General features: G+C 42.2%; 1 protein-coding gene across 1 annotated transcript in view; it reads right to left on the bottom strand.

The window, feature by feature from the left end:
- Positions 1–1,464: 1,464 nt before the first annotated feature.
- The window catches only part of LOC119656076 (protein Optix), a 53,639-nt gene continuing 42,776 nt past the window's right edge, over positions 1,465–12,327 (bottom strand). Inside the window, exon 4 of the mRNA XM_038062357.1 lies at positions 1,465–2,492. Within this exon, the coding sequence (XP_037918285.1) occupies positions 1,838–2,492 (655 nt within the window). The 3' untranslated portion in view covers positions 1,465–1,837. The remainder of the gene's footprint in view (positions 2,493–12,327) is intronic.

A 12,327-nucleotide genomic window follows, 5' to 3' on the forward strand; every position in this document is an offset into this window, starting at 1 on the left:
AAAGTCTATAAGGGCAATATCTATGGTAGAAAAAGAAAACGAGGTAGACCCTGCCTGAGATGTAACAATGGCGTAGGTCAGGACGCCAGAACACTGTTAGGGATATCGAATTGGTGAAGTTCCTTATTAAGGCAGGCCTAGACCGAATACCAGTTGTTGCGCCGTTGATGATGATGAAAAGATTTTTTCAGCTAAGATTGTCCTGTCTTCACCTGTTTCAAGTAACTTTTATACTATGAATGGTATATCCTTTTAATTGAACCAAGGGAAAGCCCATACTGACTTCATCAAAATTCTGGGCTGCTTGCGTCCTCCATCTTGGGTTTGAATAAAATCCCAACGATCCAGTCCTTATCCAGTCCTAATCCAGTAAGAGGCGCCTTCAATTCTACGAGGTGTTGCGACATGTTTGAAGTGTTCGGAATTCAATTCCATTTTCTAGGCTCCCTTTTGAAGGACTATTTGAAGGACCTCACTTTGCTCTTCCAAACCGTGGTGGGCGGTGCAAGTCAAAGGTTATATGAGGACCGGCTCAGGGATCTATTCTGATATTCACACCTTTGGAACTTTTACTCCCAAATGTAGGTGGCCCAAGGACGAGCCGTTGACTTCTCATTTCCAGGGTGATCAGTTCGATCAAATAAATACCCCAATAAATAAGAGAAAAATTGGAGCGTATCACGCGCACCTCACCGGAGTAACTCCTGTCCGTCGGCGGCAGCTTGCAAGAACTGAAACTAAAGATGAATAGTAGGAGAGGTGAGTAGAGTCAGAAAACGACTGCTCGAAATTGGATCGAACGACCACACGGTGAAGTAGGGTTCGACTTAAGACAGCTTTTGACACGACATGGAGGTTAATGAGCATATCTCTACCAATTTGGGCATGATTATTTGCCATTTTGCTCAAAGTGCGGGAATATTGTCCGAGATTCGCAGCTCAGAGGCCTGGAAGCTACAACCGAGGAGCACTTGGAAGCAGAAAACACCATTCAATATATGTTGAAGTCGAAGGCGTTATTGACTGAAGTCGAAAAGGTACTAGCAGCCATCTATAAGTAGCTTAGGCAGGAAGAATTCAGCTGGAAGAATGAACGACAGAGGATCACGAACGTGGACACCAGCGCAGGATAAACCCTGACTTAGTCCCGCGACGTGATACCATATGGAAGTCCCGCGGGGTGAGTGGAAGCAGGAGGTAGTTTTAGTGGGTAAGAGTCTCACATAACCGTTTGGCAGGAGCCAACGGTAGTTTTTGAAACTATCCAGCTTCCATCGCCAAACAAACACAGACAGACAGACATTGAACCGATTTTAATAAGATTTTGTTTTACAAACGAAACCTTATAAACGTTCAGCGAAAACGAGGTCAAGATCTACAAAATTCTTGAAAGTAACATTACCATAAATTTAAAAGACAGAGATTCCGAATGATTATTGAAAACAGAAACAGATTCTATGCAACTTAAGATATTTTATTATTCAATTGATTTATTACACTTCACTTTAGTATGACTAATAAGGTTAAGTGCTCTTAAAATATAAATATATTATAATTATAATAGGAGCGTAGTGTTCCGTTTGTGCCTCTGTAGAACATCTACTCCGCAAATAGTAATAGCAACTCTATCTTTTTTACGTTCAATATAATATTCTCATATAATTACATTGCAATATAAATTACAAAAAGAATGAAAGGAGCTGGCGCCACGAAGGGATGACGGTAGCTTTGGAGGAGGGGAATCTATCTCATAGCTCTACAAGGATGGGAAATGGGAAATATCAAATGAAAAATGCCGCTAAATAGCGTTTTCGTCGAATTTACACTTTGGACAATCTCACGTCACTTCAGGCGGTGGAGGTGGTTGCGGTGATGTCGAGAACGGTCTATGCAGCAGCTGATGTCCTGAATGTGGTGGCTGCGTTGTCTCCTGAATGGTAGTCGGCGACGATGATGCAGTTCGGTGCAAATGCAGATTTGCCGCTGCACTCGAGTTCAACTTCTCAGGCGAATTAACCCGTATCTTAGGAGGCGGCAAGCTTGCATAGGGGTGAGGTAACGCATGCATGTGATGTCCATTCAAACTAACGGCTGGTGGTAGTTGGGGATGTGGTCGTATCACGGTCGGTTGAATGGGGAAATGTGGTATTCCCCCGAGTCCTGGGAAATTCGGAAGATATCGGCTGGCAAACAGACTGGCCGGATCCATGCGGAACGCGGCAGCTGTTGATATTGGCGGGTGATTATGTGCTGCCAAAGAGTTGGTAAAATCACGAACTTTCTCCTCCTCCGAATGAAGGGTTTCATCCCGATCGTTGCCACTGTTTGAAGTCGAACCGGGACTGTGCTGCAGCGAAAGGTTACTCGGTACTGGTGAGTGGGTGCCAAGCGATATGTCGGAATCTGATGTATCTGATGGAGCTGGAGACACCGCCCCATCTGGTCTGCGCGAACCATGGGATCCACCTGGATTGTTTTGATGTTGTTGCATTCTGAAAGGAAGAATATCGAAAAATTAGCTGCTGCGTGTAAGGTATGAACTTAAATTCTAAAAATAGCGACCGCAATGCAGTATCAAATTTCAAAATGTTTTCCTTTCAAAAAATTACGTATGAACAATTTACTAACAAAAACCCAAATTGCAATGAAAAGGTGTTGAGTGGCAAAATAATTACCTCAGGTTTGCTCCAAATGAAGCATATACAAGCCAACCTCAACTGATTTGTATTATAAACGCATATCCGAAAAGCAATAAGACAGTTTTTCTCTGTAATATGATATGACATAATTAGACAGGTGGCCTGTCGGTCAGTCGATTGGTTACGCTAGCTTTAGCCGTTCTTGAGGTTCCTAATTATGAATCAAAGTCAACCCACACAAATTCTTGGGTGCTGTTGATGAAGGATGGTGTAGACTAGGAGAATGTATATGTGACCAAAGGTATTCAGTTACAGTTTGTCCTTGGGACATGTCAAACTGGTCGATGGTGGTCATTTGAGCCATAATTGCACGTAGCAATAGATGGTCTCGTTTCAATCAGAGCCAATAGTTATAAATACTGGAGTTTTCTACGTCGATGAACTATTGGATCAGCGTGGTATCAACACGATACGTTGTCAACACACGACAAGTATCTAATTACAAGAGTATCTACCCGTTCTTTGCGCACCCGGTGTTTTGTATGTGTTCAGTTCTTGACTGGAAATTCTTGGTAGTATTCATTATGGGGTATTTGCTATTCATCAGCTTTCCATTCTACCATGCTGCGGTGTATAATGTCAAGAGTTATTATAATCGAATGCATTCGAGATATTATGAACATGTAATGAACGATTTGTCGATGGATTCGATTGGTTTTATGGCTTATCGGCTGGCGCAAAACTTGGCAATTCAACGATTCCAGAATGGATGTCAAGTGGTCTGGTATGAATTGTGCATGGTAATATGATTCGTGTTGCTGAAGAATGAGACGTGTAATTGTAGTATTGTGTCAGGACGGCCAAACGACATGTGACCGTGAGCTTAATTTTCGATTAGATAAATTATGAAGAGTTTTTTTGTAGAATCATAGGGAATTCAAGAAATATCTGACATGTCTTCATTAGGGAGGTGTCAGAGGAGTCGTTTTTATTTCGTATGAGTACTAAGCGTTCTCTAATAGGACCAGAGATTTGGATACCTAGCTAAGTAAAAAAATTGTTGATTCAGTAGCTAACAATGAATTATGATATTTTTAAATGTTATTTGCATGAATTACTCAAAAAACCAGATGTCAAGCATAAATAGCAGACATTAATATGGTGACATCTTGTCCTTTCTTGAATGTTAATCGAGCTATTAGGTGCGTTGTCATATATTTTCAAAAAAAAACTATAAAGATTCTGAAGAATGTTCGCGTAACTAATTATCTATCATGGGCAGCTTTTGGTAAATATCAAATTGCAAATAGTTGTCCAAAGTTCGATACTTAAGGGAAAAAACGGTTAATCCAGTTCCATTCGGTATTTGAAAAATTTCCTATACATTCCCGTCCATAATGATAGCCCACTGAAGGTTCTTATGTTGTTTGTTTGGTTTCAGATCTGAACTACCTCAGATTTCAAGAGCTGCTAGAGAAATCCGTAGAATATAAATTGACGGAATCAACAGAAAAAAGCACGCTAATCAGCGAGATACGCAGGGACGTTGTTGGCGAGAAAGGGTAAATTCATACTTTACTGTAAAGAAACTGGAAAAGGCGCTCCTGTCTATAGAGGACAAAAAAGCACCAGGATCGGATGGTTTTCTTAGCGAAGTACTGAAACCTGTATTCAAGTATAAGTCAGACTTGCTGCTCAACGCATGTTTGAAAGCAAGTATTTTTCCATTCCGCTGGAAGGCTGCGAAGCTTGTGCTGATAAGCAAGGACGCCGCTCTCCTCTCAAGGGAAACTGGTTGGGAAACTCATCAAGCCAAGACTGGCGCAATAAGTCCTGTAGAAGATTACTCACCAAAACAATATGATTTTAAAGCGGGACCGTCCACACTTGATGCGATTGAAGAAGTGGTCCAAGCGGTGAAACTGACCGAAGCACACAGTCGTCACTATCGACGGGTGATGCTCCTTGATACGCTAAACGTTAGATGCGCCTTCAATTTTGCGACGTAGGTGGCTTGAAGCGCTCGCGAATCAGTTCCACTTTCCCGGCTCTCTTTCACGGATATTGAGACCATGCTCTGCTCTACGAGATCTAAGACAAGGTAACATTGAGAGCGGTTTTGGGATCTATCTTTGGTGCGGACCTTTGGAACGCATCTGGTTGGATCCCCAGTTGAACTAGCGGCACTGGTTGCTACACGAACTGTTGGACAAGCTCAGCGCACATTGGGAATTACGATGCGGCGAGCCAGCAGATGGCCGGCTGAACATGGACTCTCCTTAGCTGCTGACCAAGGTGAGGGTTTTCACAATTCTCTCTCTTCAAGTTGATGAAATAATGGTCTTGTGGAAGCTGGCGGTGAACTACCTCGGCATCATGATAGACACGAAAATGAGTTTCTTCGAGTAAATTCGCAACATTACAGACAAGACTGCAGCGAGAATGTATGCGATTTGCAACCTGACGCCGAATGTCAGTAGTTCCTTATCCAGCAGGTGCCAAGCGCAAATACAACGGTGAAAGACTTTGGGAGTTGCGTCTACCTATCATGCCATCTCGGAGTTGGCAGTAATGATCACAGCAGGAGTTATTCCGATCGTTCTCCATGCTGCTGAGGGAAGATCTATATACCTCAGAAAAGGTGACAAAAATAAAGAAGTTGACGCTTGTGAAGAGAGAGTCCACTTTCTCAGCGTATGACAGGAATCGTAGGAGAAAAATAGAGGAATAAATAGACCGTGCAATTCATCAAAAACGTGTGGCCGTGGTTCAATAGAAAGCGCTTTGAAGTTGACTATTACCCTAATCCAGCTGCTCAGCTGTCTCATCTACACACAATCGGAAAATCACTGTTGTCTGACTGCAAGGATGTAGTAGATAAGGCCTGCTACCCCTTCTTCACCTGCATAAGACGGGAGCGTCTTCGCCTGTTGACGTCAGGTATCCCCGAAAGTCATAATTGAGGCCATGTAGAGCGCGGAGACGTGGAATAGAGTAGCACGTTACACGCAATGCGAAAAAGAGGGAGATGAATAGGACGGACACCAGGGTAGCTAGCGGGGTTGTGCTCCAACATTGACTTAAGGTAATACATCAAGTGATTCCGGGTCCTAGCCATAACGGGGGGTGTTTTAGCCCGTAGTGTCTCTAAGATTGTATTTCACCTCCCAATGCAAAAAAGAAAATATATTTCGTCTGATGGGCAGAGCTAGGTTTTGCTATCGGTCGTCCAAAGGCTCAGTTGGCTACGTATTACAAGAACGATGAGAACTTAGCGGACCGTGACTGTAATGACGCGAAAGATCATCTTAGGTGGTGGGAAGCGACCAAGATTGGAGAACCATTCCAAAACCTGAAAAAAGTTGACAAAATTGACCGTGATAGTTCGCTCGCAAACACTGAGGCTTATGTTCCGTCGACACGCGCTTAGTTACCTGCATGCTTTTAGGACAGTTCTCCACTCTTGATTGTCTCCGACCACTCAGAACGGTATTTTAACCATAGCCAAATAACATTTTGTCATTACAAATAGGACCCACATTGGACGCCTTCACCCTCAATTTTGCACAACTTATGATTATTAGTATTATACGTTTCTGGGACAGCTCCGCTCTTTAAGTTGTCTCCGGTCGCTCACGAAGGTCGTTAGACCATCGTCTAATCTCATTTTGTCATTACAGACACTCCAAATCTCCACCTCCTTTAATCTAGAGGTAAAGGGAAAGCACCTACTGACGCATATAAGCTTTATTCCGTTGGCGCATCAAAAGGCGACAAATGGCCCTAGGCAAACATCATAAGACTTTGATGCTTACTGAGCATTTGGTTTTCATACTGCTGTAATCGCCAAAAAAGAAGAATAGTCAGCAAATGGTGACGAGTTTGAAAATCTTCACCAACTGATCCTTCACCAACCACCATTTAAGACGAGTAGAGTTCAGTTGTGGCCTTGAAATATGGGACTGAACTGTCGGAGAAACAACGACCATATTCCAAGTGAAGATATATACCATTTTATTGGCAGCAAAAAAATGTTTGCGACAAAAATGTAGGAGTGGCACCAATCGGCAGTCACGTGATGTTATCAGTCCTAGACATCAATACCATATCAAGCCAGCTTGGGTAGAGCTGCCATTTAGTTCCTGCTGAGACCGAATGAAACATTCTTGACGTGAATGCTAGACCGCTCAAACAATGAGAAGGCTTTCAGACAGGTCCGGCAAAGGTTTGGCTCCACAATGGTGACATCGGAGCCAGTTTTTGGCATTAAGCTATCCGCTGTTAAGTCTACCCTGAAGGTTGAAATTCAAGTGGTTCATTCAGCTGAGCAAAGACGTTTGAACTCCTTCTGGTAAGTGAAAACCGTTGTGAAAAAAAACTAAGAGTCTAATGTCTCTTAAGAAGGGGGGACATGAGAACCCTGGTAAAGCTTTTATAGACACACCGCTCATCAAACAACCACATAAGAAAAGTGGTGATGGGCTTGGCAATAAGTAACCAATGTGAGAAAAAGGAGGATGCTGGAATTCATTTAATATGAAGTTGCCCGGCTTCCTCAGGCCTTAGTCGAAGATACCTGGCAAGGTATTTCTTCAGCGAAACATCTGCGTACTCTCTGTCTCATAGAGGTAGCCTCAGATCTGCGAACGGCTACGAACGCAGTAAGTAGGAGGTTGTTTAGTAAGCAATTTTAAGGAACAGTACAATCGATGTAAGAAAAGACCTGAGTTCGCAAAATTGCAGCTCCCCCTGCTGAATTAACCTAACCTGACAATTCTAAATTTGGCAAAAGTTGATCTTGCAATCCCTTTTCCGGAATCAGTAGGAAGTTTAAGAAGAGGGAAGGGAACTTGTGGCATTCATTCCCCCTTAAAAAATTATGGACCCTCAAAATTAGGCTTTTTTTATAATATCAGGGTAAAATTTCAAAGTTTGGCCTTACGCAGTGACGGAGAGAGGAGCAGCAGTATATGTTGAAGAAAAACAAAGCTCCATCCTCTCTAATCCGATTAAAAAATTGTAGCTGTCATCCCCCCTTAAGGAGTTATACTACTCCAAAATGACATGTCAAAGCGGAGGAACTTGACTGCGAACGTTATCCCCGCAGAGATAAAGAAAGGCTGAGAGGAAAATAGAGGGCTTCTCTCTAAAATCCTGTTGAGAAATTGCGGCGAAAAGCCTCCCTTATAGAGTTATGGCGCGTCAAATAGTGAGTATTTTGATACCATCATGGTAAAGTTTGATTTTCCAGTCTCGCCTCGGAAGAGGAAGGGGAAAAGGGCATGTAAGAAACTTCCTTCCATTCTAGCCTCACAAAAAAACCATTACAGTCACAATTCCTTAGAAAGTTACGGCGCTCCGAAAACGGGCTATTTTCGCATCATCGGTAAGTTTATTGGTAGGGCAACCAGCATCATGACATACAGAGGGGCCGCCTCTTTGACCGTCTACCATTATTCATGATACGAGAATAGCCCTTTTTCAGGGCACCATAACTTTTCAACGGAGGGCAAAATTCTTCAACGGTTTTAGAAAGGGCAGATCTTCTTCTTCCTCCTGCATACCTTCATTACCGTCTTCCTATTCGAAATTGGCGTTGCCAAATCAAACTTTATGACCTTTTTAACAGGTGACCCCCGCGCTTTTCTGACGGAATTTGAGGGAGAAGATCTCCCGTTTTTCCCTTCATACCCCTTTTCGCCTGCAGGGTGGGGTTCGAAGTTAAACCCTTCCATTTTCACAAGAAGATAGTCCCACTTTGAGGTGCCCGAACTTTTTTAGATTCGCCACAATTTGTTAACGCAGTTGGAGTGGGGGACCTTTATTTTCTTATTGCATAGCCTCTCTACCCTCCCTCCGTAACAGGATAGGTTTGAAAATTCAAACTTTACTATGATGATATAAAAAAACACCCAATTTGAGGGGACAGAACTTGGAGGTGACTGCTACAAGTTCTCATGGGATTTGAGGAGGGGGGACTTCCCCCTCCGTTGATGGGGTTCAAAATCTAGACCGGAAATAGATTTCCAGCTGAATGTTTCCTACCAAATTTAATACCTACAGCAAAATACATAATTACAGGCCCTTCGACCCTCCAATCAATTCTTCCGGAGCATCAAAATTGTTCTATCGATTTCTGAAAATTGGAATAATTTAGCATCACAACATCACGCCATCTTTCAATTCTTGTGGAAGCATCACGAAACTAGGCACTAATAAATCCAGACGTACTCCTCACATTCTTCTTTAATTACAAAGTCTAACAAAAACAAATGGAGAGAATCTTAATTCAAAAGCCATTTCCGGTCATAAACCAAAGATATTAGTTACCATCATAAATTAACTTTTTAACTTCTCCATAAAAAACCTCCCAATACCGAACTTATTCTTTGCTATTAATATCAAAACTGTTCTCACCATATCCATGTGTGAAATTAAATCAAGTCAGGAAAAAAAGGAAAAACACACAGAAAAACAAATCGGAACCATAAAAATTAAACCAACAACCAGCCTCACTTAGCTTTTCCGCAAAACGATGATGATGATGGTGATGATGATGATGAGGTGATTATTATCGTAATTACTCCGAAAACATAATTTCCCAACAAAAAGAATCATCCACGTCATTCCTAGCTACCAACTTCCACCCATTATATTTTCAACTACTTACTACTGTTTCCATTTTTGGTGCGAATATAAAAATATAGATTTCAAACGTTCAGAGAACTGCTTCTGCGTGTATTAACACCTTATAATTAGGGTAGTACCAGTACCAGTGGTTTTTTTCCCGGGCCCAGGCAAGTGGCCGCTAATATTGACTACGATATTAATACACGTCCGGATTGGCTATGGTCCAACCTTCGATAGGCTTAGATAATGCGATGGCTAATTTGTGGAGTTCCGCGCATTCACACTTTCAGATGCAGCTAGGCTGGGAGGAAGCCGCGGCGGACGGGATCAGATTCGAAATGGAGACCATTATGATTGAGCTGTTGTCGGTGAACTGTGATGTGTCTGACCAATTACACTAATACGTTACTGACCTCATACCGTACACAATGCCTTGAAATTGTTTGCACGTTATTAAACCTCTGGATGCCCCCATTTGTTCTTTTCTGATACCTTCCCGGCCGCAGATACGTACCTGTAATTCATGTGGTGGCTGACTATGAGGAAAACATTACGAGATACCTATATGCTCTTACTCTGCTCATTCACATCCAGTGTGCGGCGGACACCGCTTCACGTCGTGGCGAGCGGCAAAAAAGCAGAAACCCCGAACTCAAATCACGGTTATGAAGATGTATCTAAACAATTACTGAACGCGGGATATCTTTAAGCTCATTTCAAGCCACCTCACAATTTATCATTTTGAGCGGCGAAAATCTCTTCTCGCGCTCGCAATGACATAAAAAAAACCCAGAGCACAGCACAAAGGACCGGGGAGACAAGAAGTCATTAGTCTTATTGATAGAGTTATTTGTCTCACCTCATCTTCTTCATATCGAGCTCGCAAGCAATCATCTCTGGTTGTATGTCAAATCGATTTGACGCTTTTTGTTCCTCCCCATCTCGTGAAAGAAGAGTTATCCATCCATCCATCCATCCATATGTCCATTCTTCAATCATTCAGCCTCTACACGGTTGCTCCGTCCTCGCGATTCCCTTTCCATAACACCCAAAGGCTCACACCATCGGATTCATGTTTTCGGAGAAGTTGGACTCAGGGACCTCATACTGATTTCTTTCCATCTTTTTACATTGGATACATCTTAACTCCTCAGGTGTGTGTTGTTGGACCTCTGTTGCATTTTTTCTTCGTCCACAACTCCTTCACCTCTTTCTGATTTCATATCTCCTGTTGGGTGATTGATGACTATCATCAGTGGACACTGATCGGTACCCCTCCCGATTTTTAACGTTTCCCGTTGCAAGAGTTTAAATTATGACGACTGTGAGGATTGACCGAGGTGGACGTGAATGAGATTAAATGTGCAATGGACAGAGGAGTTTTGATAAATGGATGTGGTAGGTATCGATTGCATTCCGTCTGTGTTTGTCGAATGGAGGTAACCAAGTGATAGAGTGGCTCGAAAATAACCTTGATGGACAGGAAGCTATTTGGTAAAAGTTCCCTTTGACCCCCAACTAGCAACTGGAGTTAAAATTATGAGATATATTTCCCTATCGCATATTGCCCAGCATTTCACAATAGAAAAGAAGAAAAGCTACATTTACAGCACTTGATCCTGAACCATTCCAGAAATCCTGCCAGTCGATATTTTCAAAAATCCTTCCATTCCCTACCTAAAACCTCCTTGACCATTCACTTCTCGACAGATGCAATAAAAAGATGCAACAAGAAAACCATTACTTTCATCCTTAGCTCAACTTGAACTCGTCACGAAAGACGTTAAGACTCAATTACTGTCGATGGCTGATCCTTCTTTTTGAATGGCCAGGAATGGGAGTAATAGAGCAGCAGCCAGACCAGCAGCACTTTTCAATGTCAGGCCTACCCGGCCGGTTATTTTTTTCGAATCTTGGAGCAAGTAAGCTGCAATCCACCACCTTTTGATCATGGGCATGGTCACGATATTTGCAAGAATACGGAAAACATGTAAGCCTGAATGCATGACGTATCATATGGTTTGCATATGAAGTTTTAAATCGAACCGGTTTCATTGAATAGGAAAATGCAGATCTGATTGATTCGGGATACTTTGATACTTCTGATAGGACTCAATTTCAGGAAGTGTTAAGGAATTAAAGTGCACTCGGAGATGATGGTTTTTTGGATTAATTTTGATAGACGGTGATCCCAGAAGTGAGTTTTAATTTGAATCTGAGTGAGAAAAAGATGAGATTATGACTGGGAATATGACAGGAAAAACAGAAGGCAGAAGATACTACCTGTCATAAAATGTGAGGTTGAATTCTGAGAGTGTTTGGAATTATTTTCAGAATAAAATATTACGTCAACTCATTACGGATCATAGCTAAGTGAGCCGTTGCATTTGGGTATTAGCTTTCCGCACTATACCAGTGCGGAAAGCAATGGCTAAGTTATCATCCGTGGCTAAGGCTGTCAAAGGGTCTTATATTAAGGTCTTAGGACACCGATCCATCAAACTACGATAATGAAGAATGTGAACTGCTTAAAAGGCAACCTTTCTTAGCTACGAAGACTGCACTATGCGAGGAGACAAGTTCCGCCCCATTCCGGTAGATGCATATAGTACAAAGCAATGACAAAATTCCAAGGCGACAGTTCTTTTAAGGGCTTGAAATCGTCTTCAGTGAATGTCAGTGTAGGGCATACTCTAAAGTGTTACTTAGCAATAAATTGCATCATCTTGACTTTATTTGTTAAACTTTGATCACTAATTACTGTTACAAAACACTCGGAGAAAAAAGTGGCTTAATCTAATACTTCACCTCTTAAACCACAACAAACATAGAGAAGAGAGTACAGACCGAAGCAAGCTTTGGTGACATCAGGTACACGGGAGCTGAGGTGGTCACAAAAGGCAACCAAGGACTTAGAAATGTACCTGAATGGAAGTGTCTGAAATATTCGGATTGCGACGAAGGAAGAGCAAAGATCGTCAGGCTGCAAAAAGTAACTAAAGAGGAGAGCACTTTTCTGGAAAAAGTACGCTCCACTGACTTGTAAAGAAATTCATTA

Source organism: Hermetia illucens, chromosome 4 (assembly GCF_905115235.1).
Source record: "Hermetia illucens chromosome 4, iHerIll2.2.curated.20191125, whole genome shotgun sequence".
Classification (NCBI taxonomy): domain Eukaryota; kingdom Metazoa; phylum Arthropoda; class Insecta; order Diptera; family Stratiomyidae; genus Hermetia; species Hermetia illucens.